The 24815-nt window shown below is 47.6% G+C and overlaps 1 protein-coding gene across 1 annotated transcript in view; it reads right to left on the reverse strand.

Annotated features, from left to right (window-relative positions):
* The window catches only part of LOC111852228 (receptor tyrosine-protein kinase erbB-4-like), a 229173-nt gene that overhangs the window by 112888 nt on the left and 91470 nt on the right, over positions 1-24815 (reverse strand). The window contains exon 2 of the mRNA XM_072700352.1: positions 11039-11190. Coding sequence (XP_072556453.1) covers positions 11039-11190 — 152 coding nt within the window. The remainder of the gene's footprint in view (positions 1-11038; positions 11191-24815) is intronic.

Consider the following 24815-nt stretch of genomic DNA (forward strand, 5'->3'; position numbering starts at 1 on the left):
GGGGAGCTGCGCCAAGGCCGGAAGTCGGCACAACAAAATGGCCGCTGGCATGAAGGGGAGGGGGGGGGCTGCCGGTGAGGGGAGGTCGGGGCGATGTGGCGACGGGGACCGCACGAGGAGGAGGAGCAGTAATAAAGGAGCTGGAGCGGTAACGAGCAGGATGAAGGTGCCATCCTCTCCACCGGCACGGGAGGGAGGAACGACGTTTGTTAAAGAAAAAAACAACCTTTTCATGTTTCCATTAGCGTTGGAGAACAAAGGCTGAGGATTATCCGTGACTGAGAGAGCATGACAGGCTCTGAGGCTCTCAAGGACCCACGGGTCCCAGTCAGAAGAAGCCCCACGAATCAAAACATCCACTCGTCATGCTTGGCGATCGCTGTGGTGAGAGGCGGGTCCGACTCGGACCTGCATTAACGGCCCTGGCTGCTGTTCCCCTCATGTCATCAGATTTTAATCTGACTCAGCACTAGCTACCCCTACTGCATACCCACAGATACCCCAGCACCTCATGCCTCATCTCTCCTTTCCTAGCTAATTACCCTGTACGGGGTCACGGCTGGACCCCATGCCAGGCGGCACTGGGCACGGGCACATGATACAATGCCAGTCCGTCGTAGGACATACACACAGGAGGGAACTGGAGCACCTGGAGAACGGGGGCGGGATTCAAACCCACAACCCTAGCGGTGAGGGGGGAGAGCGGTACAGACTGAACCTCTGGACCTCTCCCTTTTCAGAGTTCACTGTACGTATGTCAGTAGGGGCTCAAACCCGCTCACTGGGCCGGAACTGGATGTCCATTGGGTATCCTCACAGTCTGAAAATCGCCGGTAGATTCTGCAGTTCGGGCCGGCTCTCCCTTTTCAGGGGCTTGAGGCAAAGCTTTATTTAGGAGGCCCCCCTACCAAGAAAAATGATGATCATTTCACTTCCTCCACAAAGCAGGTAATTCAGGGGCTCTAGGCAACTGCCTGTTCTTCCTACAGCTGCAGTTGACCATGTACATAATATATATATTTTTTTCATCAATTTGCCTGGGTCCCCTTATTCCGATTGGGCCCTAGGCAGCCGCCCAGTTTGCCTTTCCCTGGATCCAGCGCCACTGATACATCAAGACAACCGTCCCTGACAAATGTTGCTTCTAAACATTTACATTGCAAACAGCCACAAAGGTACAAAAATAATTTACATCAGTTTCCTATAACACAATATATAATAAATGGAGCAAACAGAAAAGATTTTGCACGTATGTTATCGCTGCCATTTGCAGTATATGACAAGACGAATAAAATATTGTGTGTTTTGCTGATTTCCCACATCATGGAAGGTGGGGCCGCCTCTCTGTCCTACCACTGGATATCGCCGTCACTCACAGTCCCCGTGACCTTTACACCAATGGCGTGTGACGGAGCACAGCTGCTAGCTGCTATTACCAGCCAGCCGTGTCTCCGCTTAATGCGGCGGCTACACGCTCACCTTTCCCGCTAAGGGTCACCCACTCTCAGACCCAGGAATCACCTGAGAGGGGCAGGCTCGGCCTGCTGGGAAATCTGCGTCCTGCGATTCATCCACGAATTTGCTATGAGCAAACTGGCAGCTGGGGAACAGGGTCATGACCCACCCGGCAGCAGAGCGGGGGAGCGGTAGAAGCCGGCAGAGCATTCATCAGGCATTGCCCCCAGCCCCTCCCCCCCTCCATGCTCAAACTCTGTTGGTTTCAGCCAGGTCTTCTCACAGGGAGCTGGAGGGAAATACAAACAGCTGACAGGCCACAAAAGTCTGCATGTGCTACATTTTCAGCATACTTCAGCAGTAACTCCTCGGGGCTGGCATTGAATAAAGACGCCCTGGCATTTTAAGGGCAAGGCACGAGTGGCATGACAACACCTGAAAGCCCTGATAACGACAACAGAAAATGCTAACAATAATACCTACTGAACGGGTCCCAGGACCTATGGGGATCACTGTCGAGTGATTATCCCTCTCCCGTTCTTGCGAGACTTGAGCATTCCTCAATGCCTACCGCTACTCTCCGTGGCAACGGTCGGCGGGCGACAGGCCTGGTTCTAATCTAATCGCGTTCTACCGAGCTGGCAAGCCAAGGCAGCCGCGGGGGCCCACGGCAGACAGAGCGGGTCGACTGAGAAAGGGAGCCTTGGCTTTTGGACAGACGGGCGACTTCAAGGCCTGGCATCTGGGAAAGTGGAGTAGGGAGCGAGGGTCTATACATCTCCACTTGCCATGATGTCATTCCACTCCTGTTCGTCATCGGGTATGAGATCCGTCACACAAAGGTCTTGAAGCTGGGTCACCCTGCACACGGGTTGCAGTCTTAGGACTGCTGCAGCTCCCGTCCAGTGCGGAACAGTCTCCCGGAGACTTCCAATGTACATTTCATTAAAACTGTACGCTCCGGAGGTCTTAAATGCTGACTCGAGGGTTTCAAGCCCCCATCACTGCAGTGCCATTTGCTTTTGTTGCCCGCGAATAATTATCGCGATCCTTCTCTGTTGACCAGTTTTATCACACTTACGATAGATTTCCCTGCCATTCCTTTTAATTAATCAAATTACATGAGGGACACTTCTTTGTCTGACTGCCTGCACATAGACTCTGTGGAAATCAGCATTATGCACGATAACCAAGCAGAATTCACACCAGAAATATTAATAAGATCAACAAAGAGGCAGACAACTTTGGCGTGCTAAAAATGACACCCGCTGACAGGCCAGGTTCTAAAATATAGCATATTTTGGCTCGGTGAATAGGGGGCAGGGTGTAAACCAGCAGCAAGATTGATTGGACTTTAATGAAGAGTCAGTCAAGGCTAGTAACGTTTTTAGTCGGCACCAGGCAGCTCAAGTCCGCTCCTGCTGGGTTTTCTATGCAGGACGATACATCTTCCCAACACAGCCAAGGCCAGACACCTGAATAGCAGGAGCTGTCAGCAACAGCCAGTCAGACATTTCCATCTTTCTGTCGCAGTTTTAAACGAAGCACCTGCTAGTGGCAGGAGGCCAGAGTTACAGCGGAACAAAACCGGGCTCATCCATCAGTCCATCCACCCATCCATCCATCTTTTGACCACTTACCCTGGACAGAGTTACGGGGGAATCGGGGGCCTATCCCACTCGGCATGGGTCAAAAGATGAATGCAAGACCACTCCATCATTCACACTTATACACATATACACTACTAAACTCACGCTAAGAAACACACCATACCACCTGCAGTTTAAACTAGATAATTGATCTTAAGTTATGCAGGTTTGGGCCTGGCCAGTACTTGGATGGGAGACTGACTTGTCAAGCTGGGTTGTTGCTGGAAGAGGTGTTGGTGTACCCAACAGGATAGCCCATCCTGGGGGCTGTGTGCATAATGCAGTGGCAAGGACACCGTGCCGTAAAAATGGTGCTGATTCTCTGAGGTCATCAAAGACCCCTGGCTAAAACTGCCCACTGTGGCCCTTTCACATCTGGCCTCTTAATCATCCCCTATATCTAACTGGTGAATTCTCTCCTGGTCCTTCTCCCGAGCTACTGTGGGGTCACTGTACTGGTGCAGAATGGCTGCCGTCGCATCATCCAAGTGGGGGCTACACAGTGGGGGGGGTGAAGTGGCTCCCATTGGTTCCATAAAGTCCTTTGGGTGTCTTGAAAAGTATATAAATGTAACATCCATTCACCAAACGACCTGTCTTTATACCGAGGACAGACGCCGAGGTTCCCCAAGAAACTCATACGACACCAGGAGGACATGCAAACTCCACACACTCACACAGCGTGGAAAGAGCATTCTCACTGCCGCGTCTAAATATAGCCGCGCGGCACGGCGACTCAGTGGGCAGCACAGTGACTTCAAACCTCCAAGGTTGTGGGTTCGATTCCCGCCCTGGCTCTCTGTATGCGAAGCTTGCCTGGCCTCCATGCAGCCACGTGAGCGTCCCCCCCCCCAGTCCAAAGACATGCTGTTAGGTGAATTTGTTGCCTGTGGGAGTGTGTGTTCCCCGAGTTGGACTGGCATGATGGCCAGGGTGTCCCCTGCCCAGTGGCCTCTGCTTCCTGGGACCAGCTCCAAGCTCATAGTGACCCAGCACCAGATAAGCGGCTATGGAAAAAGTACAGATATCTAAATAGGATTTATAACTGGAAATAGGTTTCTTGTGAGCTTAACCTCTTGTTAAAATTCTTTACACTATTTTTAAGGAATGATCCCCACCCGGCTCCCCCCCCCCTTCCACAGTCACTATGTACTTACAGATGCTACAGCTAATCCTACAACTGAGAGGCATAAAAAGACAGATTTAGCAAATCACTGTTAAAAGAATATTTGGAGAACATATGTAAGCTCTTTGGGAAAATGTGTGTGTGTGTGCGTGCATGCGTGCGTGTGTGCGAGCGGGTTTACCTATCCTTATGGGGACATAATGTCCCCATAACGTGATAAATATCCGTTTGTTTTTTCCTTATGGGGACCGGTTTCCTGGTCCCCATAAGGGAAAACTCTATTTTATAAAAATCGGTGACTGCTATGAAAAAACTAAAAATGCAAAAACTCTTGTATTTTGTTTGGTTACTTATGGTTATGGTTAGGGCTGGGTAGGGGTTAAGGTTGTCATAGTTAGTGTTAGCATTTTACCCGTTGAAATGAATGAGCGGTCCCCATAAGGATATGTTTACCCTACTGTACATGCGCGTGCGTGTGTGTGTGTGGGTGTGTGCGTGTGTGTTTGTGTGTGCATGCGTGCGTGCGTGTGTGTGTGTGTGTGTTTTCCTTCATGCCCTATTGTGGAGCTCAATTTCAGCTGTCAGAATCCTCTTACAAATATATGGACCCGCAGAAGCTTTCTTTTCACAGAGCAACGGGGCAGCCACTTAAGAAACCAAAAAGTGGAGAGAGGAGTTCCACTGCATGGAATGGAGCTCAGTGTCTGCTGGAGATACTGGCTGCCATGTCCTTCGAGCCGCGCAGTGGCTCAGACGTCTTCCCCAGACCATGACAGGAAGCGCAGACTAGTAAACAGCCGGTTCCGTCTTGGCCTGTTCTCCTCTCTTCCAATCGTGGTCTCTTTCGCTGTCTTTTGCTGCTCTCACTTCGTCCCCCTCGCTCCCTCTCTTTTTCAGTCTCCCTCTCTTTCTCCCTGATTACGTCAAATTAAAGCAATGGAAATGAACTTGAGAAACCGCTAATTGCACTTGTCAATCCAATCTGTCCAGGCCTCCACAATGAGACCTCCACAACGCTTCATCAGTCTTCATTAGTGTTGTGGGGGGTAGGAGGAGGGGCTGCGGAGGGGGGGGGGCTGGTATCATAGCCAGGACGAATGTCCACGTCAGATTCATCTCTCTACATGTCTGTCAGGAGTCTCCGAAGGGGCACATGCTGAATATTTTCCTGTTCCTGGGTAACCACCACACCCCTCCCTCGAGGCTGGACAGAGCAGCCATACTGCAGTCACTGTAGCTGCTGATCCAGTGTTACAGTCTCACTGCTGTTCCTCCATCCAGTCCTCCAGTCTCCATCCTTCCATCCAGTCTTTGAGCGCGAGGTTTCCATTTCTGCACGAATGTCGTTGCCCTCATTAACCCTTTAAGGAGTTACATGTCATTGGTGCTCTGTGCTTCTGTGAACCATCACACATGTTGATTTTTTTTGTCCTATATGTAAATGGATTCATGTCTGTCTGTTGAGAACACAATGATTTAACTTCTAAAAATAGCCATCTGTAGACTATGAATGGTTCAGTGACTGATTAATTTATTCACATAAAGTGCAAGCATGAACATATTTTAATAAATTATAACAAAAGAATGTAATAAAGATCCAGCATTGTTAACAGGATAATCCCAGGCTGGAGCTAATATGTAAAGTATGATCTGTTAATAGCTGAAACTGAAATGATAGTGAGACAGATATCACATGCAGAAACAAGCGTATCAAGATCAGGTAAACATCTCTGAGAACTACCAAAGTCTGACATCACAAAAATCATGTCCAAGAAGGCTAGTAACCTTCGAATGACACCTGGGCCAATATGGCTGCAATGAAAGGTGAAGGGGATTCTGGGAAATGTTTCTACTGTGGCTGTGGGTATATTAGAGGCGTGTGTTTCAGGAGTTGCTCAGGTGACCTTATGAAAGTGCACTAGACCTAATTACTCCAGTAAACAAAGAAATATCTTGTCAGCGGCACCTTTTACCTTGTCTGGGACTGCAACTTGGATGCTAATTGTTAGTGTTTTTTTTGTATTTAGGCCTGGGCTTGGTGAGTTTTGCCTCATTATGTATGGAATAACAACATATCAAAGAAAATACTGGTATCAATACTCAGGACATAATTATGCCCACATTTCCGTATTTCAAACATGGCATTGTCCTTGTGGAGGTAATTATTCCCAAAACAGCTCTGGATATAGCAATAAGTAATAATATAACTTATCCCCTAAAATGGTCACAAGAACAACAGCAAATCACAAGAGGACAATACTAGCATTTTACAGGCCAGCATAAGCAGCGGGTTTTTCACTGCTGACTCAGGGTCAGTCAGCTCAGCTTGACTGTGAAACTGATCCAGGGTCAGAACCTGTGGCAGTATCTCTCACCTCAGACTGCAGCACAGAGGCAGGATGTGGAAGTCAATGGCTGGAAAATAAGCTGGGATTTGCGGGAAGGGAAGAAAAGTAGAACCCGTGGCAAAGCACTCAACTTGGGGGGTATGAAAGGGGAGGGCTGGGGGGGGGGGGGGGGGGGTTGGGTAGAGAGCACGGGGAGCCATGGCAACATCAAACCTATGACACCCCTTATCAGCCCCTCCAGTGCCTAATTGCCAAGCTAATGACGTGGCACCGAATGGAAATGTTTACTGTTTCCGGTCGGACGCGATAGCGAGGGTAATTAACGGCCCTTCAGATCGTTAAACGCCGCAGGAAGAGAGCGGGGGGTGGCGATTAGGGCACGGCTGGGGACCGAAGGGAAGGCGGGGCAATGCCACTCTGCTAGAGAGGAACTGCTGTGTGACTCACAGATTCGACATTCACTGACTGGCGATTAGAGTTTACCCACAATGCACCGGGCAGAGGTAAACACAACAGCTTCCTGCTTCTCCTAATGAGCGCTTGGCTTTTTGAAGTCAGGACAAAAGCTGACAAAAACCTTGAAATGTTTTTTGTGATACTGTAAAGTATAGATTAGAAGCACTCAACGTTGGTTCAGAAGACAGGTTTTTAGACTTTTTCTACCCAATTTATCAAACATAGACCAGCAGCTCTCATTCTGAGATCAAGCCTGTCTCCATAAATACATTTGGTCTGTCAGCTGTTCTTGTCATCTAACCCCTACCCCTGCCCCACATTAATGTGCAGATTCCAATATGCTAATGAACCTAACTAAACTAACTTATCTCTAATTTAACAACTTCACCTGGACAGACAGGTGTGATCCTACCAAACCGGCTACAGGGAGAAGCAGGGGTATCACAGCCCCCCCCAAAAGATGGTGGATTGGCCAGCACCTGCTTCTGCCCATGCCGGTAATGATAGCTGAAGGTCCCCCAGCAGATCCGGACCCTAATCCCCAGATTCATCCCCCCACGGAGATACACCGCAGCCCCCCCCCAGCATCCCCCTGAGACCCTCACCTGTACACCTGTTCCTGTGTGTGTGTGACACGCCCCAATAAATCCCACGCCCTTCACTGTCCTTGAATCAGTGCTGGTCAAACACAACAAACACACACACACACAGACACGTACAGTCGGGTAAACATATCTTTCATTCATTTCTATGGGAAAAATGCTAACGCTAACTATGACAACCTTAACCCCTACGCAGCCCTAATCATAACCATAAGTAATCAAGTAAAATACAAGAGTTTTTGCATTTTTAGATTTCACAGATTATTATCAAATTGAGCTTCCCCTTGTGGGGACTGGGCTAACGCCCCCACAGGGTAAAAACACACACACACGCCAACAGAGTATATATTTAGTGCATGACAAAATTTGATATTTTTAAATATCCCGTGTATTGTATAAATATGCTTCTTTCATGCACTTATAAAAAAGACAATCTGTCTTTCATGGGAACAAATTATGGTTATTAATCACATTTGGATTGAAATTGCCACCGACTGATGCAGTTTCTGAGAGGGACTTTGTTTACCAATGCGGCTCCTCTGGTTACTTGGGTGGAAGCCATCAATCGTGACTATCTTTCAGGAGAAAAGGGGACACCTCAGGTTTAATCATCCCGCTGACAGCTGAGGAGACTTCTGGATCTTTCTCATTCTCTTCAAGGTGAAGATCTCCTCAGCAAGCCCCTGAGATCTGTTAATAATGCATCTGTAATAATAAGAATCTTCCCAAAAATACCGATTGGACTTTGCTTTGTCCCCTGCTGTTTGGCTTCTTGTGCTCAAAATTAGCATGTACAATTAACCTCCATTAATTGCAATCCTAAAGAAGAGCCCCGTTATGATAATTTGGCTGTGAATGGTCATGTGACAATGAGAGCAACCCTGCTTGTTCCTGATTGGCAGCTTGAAGGCCAAAAACAGCACATTTCCAAAAATACATTTCAGTAATGTACAAAACTTTCTTCCATCACTTTGAGTAAAAGGACATGCTAACCACTAGCCTAATGTAAGACACAACAGTGTGGGAAAGAGTTTGATATTGGGGGGGGGAGGACACAACTTAATAAATAAAGTACAAAGGTCTGTTTATTGGGAGGGGTGAATGAAGCCAAATTAAATATTGGGGGGAGCATGTCCCCCCAACACCTCACCCCTCCCCCCCCTTTGTTTCCTACACCCCTGCTAAGATACCACGATACCAAAGGGGACTGAATTACAAGCTAACTAATGCTTCTTTCTGGTAAGCCAATGAAGCTGGTTTTTCGTTGGCTATTTGGAGTGCAAGGTACAGTCTGGCGGCTAGCAGGAGGAGGATGACATCGTAAAGGTTTTTGACTCCAGGCAAACATACTGAAAGGTGTGAATGTGAGCCGGCTCTTCCCGGCGGCCCCTTATCGCACTCGCTATTCCTCCTGCCCCTTGAAAACCAGGCTCTTGGTGAGACAGGAGGGATGGGAAGCCGGGAGAAACAGTGCCCAGTCCCTGTTATCCACCTTCTGCCCCCCACACCTCCCGACTGCTTCATCATGTGCTCCTTGTTCCTCCTTATCTGCGGAGTTCAGGAGTGGTCGACACGGCGTGCCCTGGGAGGGGGGTGGGGAGGTTCGGTGTGATAGCTAATCCCTCCCAGGCTGCCTGTGAGGGCGGCAGGGCAGCCTGTGTGATGCCCCTTTATCTGGGGAAGTCATGCAAATGAAAGGTCTCCTGTCTGTCTCTATTAGGGTCAGAGTCACTACCGGTCTCCTTACTGTGTCTCTATTAGGGTCAGAGTCACTGCCGCTCTCCTTACTGTGTCTCTATTAGGGTCAGAGTCACTACCGGTCTCCTTACTGTGTCTCTATTAGGGTCAGAGTCACCCACTCTGTCTTCATATACAAACACTCCGTGGGTTACGATGGTCTTTGTCATGATACTGTATATGGACTTTACGATGGGTATTCCAATTCCATTTTCAGTACATTATTCAATAAATTACATCAGATATGATGTTTGTTAGGTCTGATGTACTGCATTAAAATGCATTTAACGATATTTTCAAATTGCAATAAGTTTATTGGAACGTAACCCCATCGTAACCCAAGGAGCGTCTATACTTCCATACTTCAGGGCTACTTCAAAGCCACCCAAAATCATATCCGTGGATAAGTTCACTGTACAGTGTGTAAACACTAACTTTCTTAGTCATATATTCATGTACAGTAGCTAACAATGTACTTTTACTTGTTTGGATTATACTGTATTTAACTGACAGCTGGATGTCACTGGAAAGACTGAAGTGGCTCGTTATAGGCCCTCGCAGAACTAGCAACCTTCAGGCGAGGAGTGTGGGTTCTCGACGGCTTAACCGCCATACAGCCTTCATAAGCATTCTCCTCCGGGAGTCTTTAAAACATGCCTGTCATCTTTCAAAGTCTCTTCTGATTCTCTAATCTTCCAGTATGTTTGAAATTATGTCTGTGCGTGTTGGTGCCGGTGTGTTTCAGGATGGCGTTTCTCCTTCTCAGAGGATAAAAGAAACTGCCTAATAAACTCAGCCGATAAACTTTTCCTGTGAAAACTTTAGAGACAATCAGTGTTACATGCAGTAGGCTTGTGAGCCGAGCAGTGATGGGGCATTCGGCATTAGTCTGATTAGACGTGATTAGGACTGACACGACTTGGTTATTAGTTGACAGAGGGGACTAATCTTACTGCTGATTGCTAAGAGAGGTGCGGCCTTAGCTGACAGGGATGATTCATGTGAACTCAAAGACCAGAAAACAAGCAATAGAACGTTCAATGTGGAACATGTTATTAAAATATAATCCCCATCACTTGTGGTAAAAGAAAACTGGGTTGTCACCTTTTTGGTGACCTTTTCGATAACTTACAGCGTGTCAAACACCTAGAGCCTCTTGAATCTGAAGGCCCAGAGACGTGGAGTACAATATACGACATGTGGATGTACTTTACTGAAGGTCGTTGAACGCGTAGGGCAGTATGGAGACACTGTCAACCAGAGAGGCCGACAGTGCAACTTCAGTGTTCAGGTAACAGGTCACCAAAGTATTCTGCGCTTGTGTGATGTCACCCTAGATCCTGTTACTCTTTATCAAACGCTAACATCAGCCTTGTGTTCCTGAACTGGTTCCTCTTTGTTCTCCTCCATTTTCTCCACCTCTCTTTGATTCTCCACCCCACTACCCTAAATAAAATCTTCATTCTCTAGTGAGAAGCATCTGCCATGAGTCCCTTGTGATATAATGTGTGTTGTGTGACTGTCCACTTGTGTGCACCTACAGTAGGTATTGATGTCACATGTCACACATTGGAGAGATTGGTGTGGAGCTTGGCCGTGTGTGGGGTCCGGTCACCTGGGACCTGCTGTGGTTTATGGAGGAAGGGCTCGGTGCCGGCAACTTACTCGCAGAAAGGAGAGGTCCCGCTTGCGGTCGATGCTGGTGATCTCCAGGTTGCCCATCACCACCTCGCAGTTCTCGTAGTACTTGCGTAAGGTGCGGTACTGCTGTTCCAGGTCCGACAGCGTGCTCAGCTTGTTCTCGGTGCCAGCACATACTGGAGGGACACGGGGGGGGGGGGGGGTTAGGATCTTCGACAGGGTCAGAACATGCTACACTGAGGGCCAAGGGTCAGGGAGTCGTGTGACAAGCTGCACTAAAAGTGCAGATTCTGCAGTGGATTACACCGGGAGAGGGGCAAGCAATCCATCGATGGCAGTCTAAAACACATCCGGCCGTAAACAGATTTCGGAGTTTATTCAGAACAGTCGAGAGAAGTCGCATTGCATTCTGGACTCAACAGGATTCACTGTGCAAAAAACCACCACACTGTTGTTGCTGCAATAGCATGAAACCTAACACTATCATCATTCCCACTGGGGAGATGTGAGCATTAGTCCCTAAGCTGGCAGTACTGGGGACAAAGCGACCTGCGGGTGTGGAAATGGGGGGGGGGAGGGGTGCCGTGCTGGTGAAGACAAGTCCTCCCAGTCTCCCAGCCCAGCAGAAAAGCTGACAGGTAATTAGAAAAAGCCGTTCCCGCACGTCTGGCACCCCCACCCTGCCCTGACCCAGTCATCATGCCATCTGCTTTGCCAGGTGGTACCGCCCTTGTGGCTTCTACGCGGGTGGGCTCAGGCCTTGGCACAATTGTACGTGGCTGTCCACAGCTCCGGTGACGTACCTGTGTAACAAGGCGGGTGGGTGGCGTGCAGGAAGCGCCACTGTCATGGGGGGGGGCAGACAAACTCGCTGCTCTCTCGCTTGCCGATGAGGTTGTGCTGTAACAACGGGATCTGCTATCACCTATATGTAGCCCGAGGGCAACATGCCGCAAAGATAAGTGGCATAACGCCAACTGATGCGGATGGGAGGATGTTGGCGTATATGTGCGCGGAGCGGAATGGAAGGGTTCTGAAGGCTGGTGACTTTTCACAGGTCTGAAGTGACAGGAATGAAAGATAGACCTCCTGAGTTTGGTCACGTCCCGGGTGCTGATCATCACCTATGAGCTGCCCCTCCTCCCCAAGTCAGAGCGGTGATGACAGACCTCTCTCTGTTTGTGTCCAGGAGGGACGTGGTTCCATTCACTAAGTCAGCCCATGTCCCAAAGGATCACCCTCACCTCTAAGGCTTGGTGGATATTTATTTCCATTCCCAGAAAATGCATCATCAATTCCCCTACTCCCAAACTGACAGTCATATTCCCTGGTTGGGACCAACAAAAGCCTCTTTTCAAAATACGTTCTGTGAGTCTATGTGACCATTATCGAAATCTCTGAAAGCATTTCCACCTGACTCAACTCTTACCACACAAAACCCAAAATGAATTGATTTTTAAAACATCATTACAGTCAGGCATTCCAGGGTCTGTTTAGTCTGCATGTTCAGTCCATGGCTGTGTGGATTTCCACTGGGTATTCTGTCTTTTGCCCAAAGTTGAATGCTTGCATTTTACCTTTGCGTAAATGAAGAAGTGAAATTATTGAAGAGTTGCAGTCTTACTGTAGAAAATAAAAACCATCTGACTTAGCAGGCCGAGAGTGGCCGGATCGTTGGGATTTTTTTGCCGACTGTCTGTGCTGTTGCCTATCCTGTTCAGACTGCTCCAGGTGTACGATTGCAAAATCAACACTTACTGACAGGCAACAGTCCAAGAGATCCGAAAGTCTGAAGACTCACACTGACCACCAGGTTAAGGACGTTACACTTTGGGCACAAATCATTGGTAAGGTAGCAGCCTCAAAGCTTGCTAGCAATATATTGTGTTTCTCTAGCATTATGAAACACAAGCAGGATTCATACAGCCTCCTCCGTATGTAATTCCTTGCAATAAAAAAATATGCCTGGAAGGTGACTCGGACCAAGAAGACAAATAACATCTTGTTCAAACAATGTCTCGTAATCTGTTATTAGATTACCTGAGACAGAACGTAACAATCACAGGGAGGACGCCGAAATCAAAAGATGGGACCGGTCGTGTCGTCTGTGATCAACGAGGGGACCTTCTCGTTTTCAATAACGGCTGGCACACATTAGGCACAGACGGGATGGGGGGGGGGGGGGGTTATAAAGTGGAGACAGGAGTAATAAGTGGTTATTGCGCCCCCGGGGAATGTTTGCAGAGATTACGGCGGAGTTGCGGGGTGTGCTGACTTGTCGGGGGGGCATTTTATATTATCCCCGTGAAGGTGGTCACATTCCCATCAATCCTCCAACACGGCTGGGGGGGGGGAGCAGGGAGGGCCTCCCCCAAACAGAGGCAGTGGTGCCCCATCGGAAATGTAGGTAGTCCATCCCGCCTATAAAACATAATCTCCTCACGAGCATTTCACTGACAGAAACTATTGACCGGGCTGATAACGTCTCCATCACTGAGAACGCTCTTGTTATAAAATTGCGATAAATCAACAATTCAGTGAATGGATTAGTTTGTTAGCAAGCTCTTTCTGGACATATTAGCAGGCTAGCTAGAGCAATGGCCTGCAAGAGATATTATGGGTAACTGTGCACTGGCTTGTTCAGAGGGTCATGCTACTCCACAAATTATGGGATGGATGTACTGTGGAGACACAGCAATCTGAGCTCTAAATCTTAGATGAAAGAATCATTGTGGGGGGTGGATAGGGGCAATAGGCCATCAAGTGTGTCGACGGTTCTGGATTGAAGGCAAATTCTAGGTAGAAATAATCTATTCTGGCCTGAGAGCGGGTGGGACCCTAACACAAGAGTTACCAGAAGAAGAGGAAGTGGTCCGTCAATGGAAGCTAAAACAGATCCGCCATACGCAGAAAACACTTCTTGCAGCCCTCATCTAAGCAAGACATAAATGTCAAGGAACGTTTGATGCATCGATGAGGCAGCAGCCTGGCTTTTTGCTTGTCAGTTTGCACAATGATGCAACAAAACATTATTTAGCAGCAAATTATGTTAATTTAGTCTAAATATTATTGATTCATGGCAATCACCTTTATCTAAAGTGACATATACAATAGCTCACAAGTGCACCCAGTTGTTTACTGTAAGTGTTTGATAAGCAATTCAGATTAAAGTAAATTTCTCAGGAGAGAATCTCAAGTTTTCCTCCAAGCATTTGAAATCTTTTAGTTAGCAAAAATGAATTAACTGCATGTATTTATGAACTACAAGTGTAACAGCATTCAATAAAAGTCTTAAAGGGAAGTATCAAACTTCAGAAAGGAATTTTGGGTAATGCATAGAATTCCTTGTGATTATCCCATAATGCATTATGGTCCACCGGGAATTTAAATATAACTCCAGTGACTTTAAAGTTGGTGGATTTGGATCAGAAATCACCTTAGTATGTTAAACAGAATTATCTCTTAATCCCTTCACACAATTCCATATGGTGGGTGAAAAAAGGAACCCAGACCCTCAGTTTAAGCTAAACCCACTCAAATCCTATCCTTCCTTTACGTTGTTCAGAAGGGAAACCCCAGAGGTAACAAACGAAACCAGATCAGGGTTATTACTCAGAGCAGGTACACCACTGCTCTGAGTTTATGGGGAAATTTCCTGTCCTCTTCCTGCACCTTCCGCTTGCCTTAACATCCAAAACTTGGCAGAGTCACCATGAAACAGAAATCCCAGTTCTTTCAAACGAAGACGCACACTTCAAGACATGCATTTTTCTCATGTCCGTGTAATTCCTAACATGTTCTTCCTGCATCCGTCATCTATTGCTCTGGGGTAAATATTTACTGTACCAGGCGGACTTAAACCCTACCACAGTGAAGGCGACAGTGACAGATGCATTCTGGGTCAGGCCCAAAATGATGCCGTCAACATCCCCCTGACCCCAGCAGCCAGATTTGTACGCTCTGGTGCTGTTGGGGAGCCCATTTCAACCAGGACACTGCCTAATCTGTCCAGCTGAAGATTTACGTGATAGCAAGCGGAGGATCATTTACTCTGACGCCGCGGGGGAGTACTTCATCCCCACTCCTAATCTAAGATAAGGGCCAAGCTTCCTGCTCCTCCTGCGCCTCCTGCTCCGGGGAAATGACTAGGATCCACTCTCTCCCCTCTTGTTTTTGTTCAGTGTTTGGTTCGCTTCTCATTCCTGCTGGGGGGGATGTGGAGAGTGAAAAGAGGACAGATTTGACAGTGATTTTATACTCCGTTTGTTCACACGATGACACCTCTCCAGGTGTCATGACAAAAAGCAAAAGGAAACCACCACCGTCTGTTGCTCAATGCGTATCGTAAATATCCGTATCTAAGGGGACAATGCCTAGCTCGTCGAGTGCAGCTAAACGTTTAAGGAAATTGTATTTTCAGACTCAATTAATTTAATAAGAGTTGCTCCGTTAAATTATTTACCCTCATCAATATCATCAGAGAAGTTATCGAACAACTCCATGGTCTAGTGAAGCTAATCAGGCCTGCAGTCGTTACAAAAGGTCAAGCTAATACCCAGTGATTCGCTGAATTAAATAAAGTCACAAATGTCATCCTTCAGTAAACACGGGTGACGCCTCCATCGGATAAGACGTGCCTCAGATAAAGGACCACGCTGGCAGGGGGGGTAAAGTCCATTGGGAAGGACGGGGCACGGGGATCCCCCTTTGATTCACTTTTTACCCTCCCTGTGACTAAACCACGCTAAGCTTTCCCGGGGTGTCACAATCACAACCGCTAATGCTAGCATAGATCCTAAAAGATTCTGCTTCCTGAGATTTTTTAATCCCCCCCCCCCAACTCATGTGATGCTTCAGTTCAGACACAAGGTCAAAAACCACTGGAGTGAGCTGTCCAGTATGTCTTATGTCCCAGTTCCCTGCATGTTAGTCACACAGCACATAAAAACCAAGAGAACAGCCATTCACACAGCCACTGGAACCTTATCATCTGCCCGCTTGTGAATGCTCCGTAAGGCTCAAGCATTCAATCGATAATTGAAGAAAGAGGTTCTGAGGAGCATCCCTTACGGCCGATTCCAGTAGATGCTGATGGTAGCACGCTCAGTGGGAGGCTGCTGTTGGGACTCTGGGGGTAGCAGGCTCGCTTTACTCTGTCTGACCCTGTCAGGGCCTGATGGAGTTTAGCCTCTCCTCTATCCTCGAGTGAAGGTCCCACGTGCACAAAGGCTATGGAAGCTCCTGTTATGCGGACAGGAGAGTGGTACGGCTTTGAGCTGAAGGACACTGTGCTATGACTGCCTCTGGATCCCCATCTGGATTGAATCTCTCAGGAAGTGTGCCGAACCCATTTTTTTAAGGGAGCTTCAGCTGATGCGGGGTCCGGTTATGGGTGGTGGTGGTGGGGGGGGGGGGGGTAAGGGGGGGGGTTCATGCCCGCAGAGACTGCACATGCCACCCCATGCCTCATTACACGTAATCCCCCTCATCACCAGCCTCTCCACGGCAGGCCGAGATGAAAGCCTTTTCATTGAGCGGCAGAAGATGGCGAGAGTCGGAACCCATTTATGTGGGAGCGCAGGAGACCCCGATGACCGCTAGCGACAGATCTGTAATCCTCAGGCGCCGAGGGGCCGCAACAAGTGAGGAGTAAACACGGGAAACGAGGATCGTCAAACATACAAAAGATAAGAAGTGCGAGGTGCCGCATCGCTGGCACAGGCAGAACACGCGGCGTTTAGGCTCAGGAAATTCCGGGAACTACTGTGTGAATAACGGATTAGACACGCAACAATAATTCAGCAGCAGCCATAGGATAAAGGCTCTCATCCGCCCAATAAACTGTCAGTGTGAGACCCGCTCTCTGCCAGCCGCTACGCTGAAGCTCCATGGACCGTTCGAAAGGCATGGACAGGAATATTTAAGCACAGACTCTCGACGTGTCAGCTTTCCACTCTTGGCTGATGTTTGGGCACATGAAGTGGAGGTGAATCAAGACCTCGATTCCTGTCGGTAGGATTCAAATCCTGCTGCGCTGAGCTCCTCTCGGGTTTAATCACCCCGTTTGCTTGCAGCGAGGCTTCGCCTGCTGTCACTGTGTTCGCTCGTGTCTGGGTTGTGACAGGGTGTGTTTATTTTTCTTATCTATAAGTCTCCTCTTAGGGTCTGAAAACGATGCACGAAGTTAACGTTTCAGGGCTGTGTGGGGGTAGCGCTAAACCAAGCAGGTATATACCTCACTTAGGGATTTTCCTGTGTTAGGCAGTGAGCGCTAAGCTCTTTGTCTCATTAATTCAGGTAGTCCAGTGTCGGCCTGTCACAAGGAGTCCACACACTCCCGGTGGTAAAGTTTGAGGCAAAGAACGACGGCGGGGAGGTAGAAACTAATCATCTGCTAAGATTACTTTCGGTTTGCTGTTCTGCCATTTACAAACCCCCATAATCCCATTGGGTCTTTGGTTTCTCCCCAGACTCATAAAATTACTTGATTGGCTCCCCAGCCCGATGCGTCTCCCAGCCCGACACGTCTCCCAGCCCGACGCGTCTCCCAGATTCACCCGCACGCTCTCCCCATCTCTGAACTTGTCTCTGAAAAGGATCAGCTCATTTTTCATTCAGAATTCCTTTCTCATAGCGACATGGGCTGCACTTGCCCCCCCCCAGGTCCCGGTGGCTGACAGGATTATTGGCAGCTGTGTCCCGCTCGCACGGTGTTTGTCACCTGGCCGTCCCGGAAAGGAGGCCATGAAGACGGTCCCCTGACCCCGCGAGGGAGCCGCGGACGGCTGCATACCAATGAAGCTTCCATCGCTGACAATGGTCAACGTGTGATGTTTGTGTAGCAGATTATCATGCCAGACATGATTATGACAGCTATGCTTTCTCCAGTCACTTGGACCTTTGATGAAACCGACTGCTTTTAATGTTGTGCATGAGAAAAAAAATACGAACACTTAAAATTCCCAGCATGATGTGTAACCTTTAATAATCGACATGTGCTGTCATACATATTCTGATTAAGGACAGCTCCAAGCCTTGTGGCGCAGTATGGTACTTCATAGTTAAGCGTGAGATCTCAGCGCTATCCCCCCCGCAGCTAGCTGCTGCTAATGCTAGCCGGGCATTCTGGGAAAACATATCCTAGGATCAGCAGTCCAAATAAAATGATGACTAAGCAAAAAAGGACAACAGACCAGGGGCCTCAACATTTATTTCTGCTTTGTATGCTGGCTTTACTTTTTTTTATAAACGGTAATAACTGAGATCATTATAAACACGGCATGTTTATCTTTCAACAATCTGATGTGGTTGTGGTGTGTTTTTATGTTCTGTGAACAGTTATAGTCTGTGAGGCATGAATGATTCCCCAATAAAGTGCAACAAGGTGAACAAAAGCCTACACACGCCGTAGGAATATGAGTTATGTTCTGAGAATGACACTCAGAGTCAGGTCTGTTCAAAGAGCATGCTGCATGTCATACACAAAAAGTGGATTTCCATCACGAGCATGGGTCACAGAGGAAGGGCACCGACCCCCTCCCCCCCCCCCCCCAAGGCACCTCTCTTCTGCTATCGCGGCCGCTTCCCGCACTGAGACATGCATGCAGATCCGCTTTGGGAAACCCGCAGTGATAAGAAGATGGAATGGAGAATGGAAAGAGGGAGAGCCAAGAGAGAAGGAGGTGGAGTGGGGAGGATGGAATGTGGGGAGCCAGAGAAACAGGAAGAAGAAGAGAAAGAGAGGTAAGGGGGAAGAAAGTAGGAAGACATCAGACTGAGGGGGGGCAGTGCGATTCTGGGATTGTTTTACAGCAGGGGGCATACGCACACCTGCCAACATTAGGGGTTGTGAGAAATAGAAGATTTTGTTGACTGTGGGGGGCGGGGGGTTTCCCGACTATAAAGTTTGTTGTGCAGATGCAGGGGGGGGGGGGGGGGGGGGATTGGAGAAAATGCAGAAAATGGGTCTGAAAGACAATCTGAAGATTATTGGGAGAGAAGGTAAATAGGGGGTAGGGGTAGAAGACTGGGAGAAATCCATGGCTATTCATAAAGAGGGGCCAACCTTATCATTAGGCAATGATAGCCAATGATGTGTCTAGAATCTGTGACTGACAGGGGAGAGGACACTCCGAGGGCCAATCAGCTCTGGAGACAGTACCTCTGTGACATCACTCCTGTGTATGCCCCTGAGGGGAGGGGCGAAATGGACAAAAGAAGGAGTAAAAAGGACTAATGCAAAAAATGAGAAGCAGGCGGCAGTGGTCCAAAGGATTCTGGGATGTGGCTAATTCTGGAAAGATAAAGCGAAGGCATAGCTATGTGGGAGGACAGCATCACAGTGAGGCCTGCAGGCCATGACCCTCGAGTGGCCCAACAAGGGAGAGCGTGCAGATCTGCTGGAGACCCCCCACGGATGAGCAGATAAACCATCCAATCTGCTGACAGCGCCCCCGGTGCGGACCTCGCACTCGCAGCGGTCAAAGTGCCGTGCGACGGCAACAGCTGTGACCCGAGCGCTGCCAGCCTGTCAGCGTCGCTTATGCATCAGGCAGCCATTAGCTGCCATTGTCAGATAATGCCTGGAAATGCCCATTTTCAATGATGAAAATGGGCAGCCCTCTGCCCATGCTACAGGACCAAAAGGCCCGGCGATTTCGGAAATATTCCAGACATGAATATATGAACACTGAATCATATTTGTTCGGATGTGTGACAGCCATGGTTTCTTTTCGCGTTGAAGAATTAAAATGTTTAAACCTTCATTAAAAATTAAAGGCGGACAAACAGAATGGGATTGGCCTTTGATGAGCCCTGAATGAACACAGGTAGATGGACGACAGAACAATTAATGAACGTGGCATTAATTTAATTAAAATGCTATGTAAATCCGGGAAGGAGGCGTATAAATTAGTGTTCTGCATTAAAAGACAGAGCCTTAAGCATAAACACTACTGTCCGTCAGACTCGAGCTAACAATTTGCTCGCAGCCTTTTAAGGTCCTTTAATTGTCGCAAGGTTTGTTAGAGCTAATAAGGGAGCGTGTGCATTTGTAACTTCGTTAAGGTGCTTTTGACTGCTTTCTATGCAGGATTAAGGTGCTTTCATATATCAGTTGTGTTCGTGTACCGGTTTTTCGGTCCCTTAGTATGAGCTTGGCTAGGGTGTTCATTTTTCTTTCCTGTGGCAGAGATCTGTTTGTCACTGTCGCTATGTGACAGGTGCATTTGGCAAGGTGACCCACCCACCCCACCCCCCCCGGCTCATTAAACATTAACATTCCACCAGCGGATGTGACACCACCCAAGTCGACTCGCTGCATCAGCACAGACCCCTCGCGACTCGCGACTCAGAGGAAAATGAGCCCAGTCTGAAGAGAAGCAGCCAGTCCCACCATTAGCCAATAACAATCTGTCAAATTGGACGTGTCACTGGATGTGTCGTGGCAGCCTCTGACCAATAGCAGGAGTTCATTCTGAGTCGTTCAGGTGATGTGGAAAAGCACATGCTTCATCACATACCATGAATCTCAAAACTATGTAAAACTATGTGACATCTTATTTTCATGGGCTACATCCTGGTGTGATAGCCCCCTGTGCTACGGTGCACTACAAGGGCCAAAAAGTCTTCACGCGCATCTTGTCCTTTTGCTCCCCTGCTCACAAACCCCACAGGAGATTTGTATGTGTGCGTTGTGGTTCAGTCCATACTGCTCCCTTTGTCACTAACAAATAGCGCTTTTGCTTCCCGAAGACTATAAATACCAACACCGGGTCCTTTATTTTTGTACTAAAAATTGTTTTAGAAAAAAATGCTTTGGACATGGGTCACCTGAGGTGATAATAAATGACAACAATCATTATTACAGCACCTGTCTCCCCTCTGGGGCCAAGTGGCCAGACAACTTTCTGGACCAGACACTGTGGCATGTCCTGAAGAACTAGACGGCAGGGTTAGACCAAGGTGCCCCGTTCCCTCTGCCAAAGAGCATCTCGTTGGACCACTGGTCTGTGATAACCTTCATTAAAACATACTTTCTCTCCCTCTCATTCTTAAGGACAGTTTCCCTATGGTTTTAGCGATTGTTCAGTGAAGTGCTAAATCTTTCCAGGTTTTGAATGGCCGCAGAGAGAGGACATGATCCAAGCACACAGATTCGGGAGGTGAAGAGAGACGATCAGCCCTGATGCCTGCCTTACTGCCAGCAGCGATTCCAAGGCACGAGGCTTCACATGGGGTTACAACTGACAAGCAGCTCAGATGAAAACAAAGAAAACATCATCGTCAAACAGTGAATGGTGGAGGTTTAGATCAAACATCCTACTGTTTCAATGTAAGTGCAGTTTTCAGGATTCATAGGAGTCAGCCCTGTGAAAATATTTACTAACAGATATTAAATAACCCAGCATGCAACATGGGCTGAGTGGTCTCCTCCAGTTTGTAATATTTCTTATGTTCTTATGTCCTGACGTTTCAGCTATACCTGAGGCCTACTGGCAGTAATGAGGACAGAATTTAAAGACCTTCCACAGAGGTATGGGGACAGCAGTGAGGACCTGAAAGATTATTGTCACTGACACAATAATAATACTTTATTCTGGGATTTTCACTTCCAGTTATATAAACAGCTACTCTTATCCTTCAAAGAACAAAAACCCTCTTCAATGGCATTGTGGGTAGAAGGTCAGCCCTGGCAGCAGGAAGATGTGGAACTTCACATTAAACCGTGATGCAGACGTCTCCCACTCCTCTAAATAAAGCAACCATACAAAGTGGCCGTCAGTGGCATCTAATATAACGACTGCATTCTCAGAGCACACACAATACTCCCCTGGACTGATTTATCAGACAGTCCTGCTCAGCCACGCCATTGTCTGAGGACATAGACTGGGTTTAACTGCCTGATCACTGGCAGTGACATGTCCTGAAATTATACAGACAGCATGGTCATATATATAACCCCAACTCCAATTAAACTCGTGCATGAGATACCTTCAGATTAAATTAGCAGTCACTTCACCATGCACTGACCTGTATATACCAGCTTAGATTCATTAATGCTTTTTTTCCTCCCAGTTAGGGCCTAAACGAGCCAAAAGGTACCATCTGTGAACTGCGCACACTAAGGGGAAAGGAAGAGAGGAACCTACGGATCTCATAATTGTTACATACCCTTTGCTCAAGGTGGTTATACTTCCTGACGTGAAATTAAGCACTAATGAAAAACAAGTCACAACGAATAAAGCTCAAAAAGCCATTTTCCTGTTCCATCTGCTGCAGTAGGTAATAAGGTGGCAGGCTGGCATTGCCTGGAGTTGATCTGGGCATGAAGTTCTGCAGAAGTGGCTGTGGGGTTTTGTACTGGGCTGGGACCCAATCACGCAGCTGACCCCAGGGGATCACATGATAGAGACACTTCAGAACCGACCAACAGAAGTATGTCAAAGTTCCATGTGACCTCTGACCTAGCATGTTCTCATAGACATTGTCAAAAGACATACCATCTGGATCACTTTAAGGCTTCTCTGGGAGATTCTCAGTTTCGTGTGGTATCTTTGGTCACTGATAAGCATGGAGTTAATTTTCTCCTGGGAAACTTTTGTTGACTAATTTCTATTGACTAACAGCTTGCAGGTTGGCTTGGTTAAGACATCAAGGAGGTCCGTTGCTTAAACTGAAATGTTTTACAGACACTGCCAGGAATTTAACCTGAATTGCTCTAGTAAAATACCCAGCTGTTGTTTAATGTCCTGCATACAGGACTCTGTTCATTTCCCGCAGCTCTCTGACTTGCTTTGCTCTTTATAATGTAGATGCTTATTCCACGCAGAGACAAAGTTGTAAATAAATGGGTAAAACATAATTTTTTAATGGAAAACATAAAGCACTTTTGTATTTGCACATATGTGTGCATGAGTCACATGTTCAGGTTGCAGGAGCTCATTGTGCATGATAGGGGGCGCCAGAGACCCACTTGGCATTTCATGGGCTGGATTAATGTTACAGAGGAGCTTGGTGTCCTGGGGCTAGGTGCGGTTGGTAGCCCCATTAAGTGCTGCCTGCCCATGCACACCTGCTTGTGTTTCAATCTGGCCCAGGGACCTGTGCATTGCTGGGGAGAGGAGTGTTCTTTACTGTAGGTCCGTATGGAAGACAAACATGAAGGATGTTTCACAGCGAAAGCTGCCACACCATCATATCATTATCGAAAAAACACTTTAAAGATTCCTCCAGCTGGATTTAACTCCCTTGCCTTCAAATCTTTTTCTAAAACAGGATTAAAATCATCAAAGATAAAAATGTCTTAATAAAAGCCTGCTGTGAAGAGCCTGAACACAGGAAAGCCCTCGTGTTTAGAAAGGAGAAAAAGGCAAACAAATGCGACGTTTTGCCATGCTGCATGTCTCGGAGCCTGCACTGAATATCCGTTAGGCTATTCACATTGTTTTTTTTCCCAGTTTAAACTCAGTGGTGTGACCTTTTCGCATAATGTCATGTGGTTACATCTGGGCATTTTTCCTGTCCTCTCCGTGACACAGACTGGACAGCATGTGACGAATCAAACAGGAGCCTGACGTCTAGACATAGAGCTTCCAATGAATATGAATGTTGTCACGATTTATTTTATTTAGGATAAAACATGAAAACAGGATGATTTCTATGCTTGGTGCCCGTAGTCTCTTCAGGGACAGTCGCTTAAGAAACACAACAGAAAAATGTAATTAAAATTACTCTTTAAAGTTGCAAGCAGCTGTGTCTTAATCCAAAGGGTAGGGTGGGGGGGATGTACGTCGTGTGACATCTGGTCGAGTCAAGACTCGGCTTGTGTGTGAGTCTGTCGACTGCTGTGGCCTTGGTGTTTAATTGCTGCTCCGTAATGAAGCCAATTCTCACCCCTAGGCCTGTTTTTCATTCCGCATCCACTTTATGAATTTCAGGTAAGTACGACAAAATATTGACCTTTCTGCCCACCCGCCACCGGAATCAATAATTATGGAATTAAGTGAATTAGATGCTGGCAGAGCCTGAATGGCAGCTGAAGGATGGTTTTCACAGAGAGGCAATAATAAACTCAATGGCTTGTGAGTAACGTCCCATCCGGCCTCCTCTCCTCCGCATCGCGGCAGCAGACATTAAGGACATGGGCGTCCCCTTCCGCGGGTGACTGAACACTCCGCTGGCTTCATGCGGCCGCTGTTTAAGGTCGAGGCCGGGTAGCAGAGCAGTCAAGGACCCATCAGAAAGGCTACAGCACCCCAGTGACCGCGGGGGTGGGGGCAGGGGTCCTGCTAAAGTATTTTGGGCCCCCAATCCAGATCATTCCAATTATGTTTCAAATTTTTTAGGGCCCCTGTCTCTCAGGGGGCCTTGGAATTAATTTAGTGATCAGCGATGATAAAAGAAAGACCATGGGAGTGTGTGTGTTTGTGTGTGTGTGTAGGTCAGACATACATTACATTGTGGGGACAAAATGTCCTCACAATGTGATAAAAACCTGTTATTTTGACCATTTTTTATGGTCCTCACAAGGGGAAATTCAATTTTATAAAAATCTGTGACTGCGATCGAAAAACTAAAAATGCCAGAAGTCTTGTATTTTGTTTGGCTGCTTATGGGTAAGGTTAGGGCTGGGTAGGGGTTAAGGCTGTCGTTGTTAGGATTAGGGTTTTGCCCATAGAAATAAATGGATGGTACCTCCAAAGATGAGTACAGGTCTGTGTATGTGCATGTGCGTGCGTGTGTGTGTGTGTGTGTGTGTGTGCGTGCGTGAGCGGGTTTACCTATCCTTATGGGGACATTA

Source organism: Paramormyrops kingsleyae, chromosome 16 (genome assembly GCF_048594095.1).
Source record: "Paramormyrops kingsleyae isolate MSU_618 chromosome 16, PKINGS_0.4, whole genome shotgun sequence".
NCBI lineage: Eukaryota > Metazoa > Chordata > Actinopteri > Osteoglossiformes > Mormyridae > Paramormyrops > Paramormyrops kingsleyae.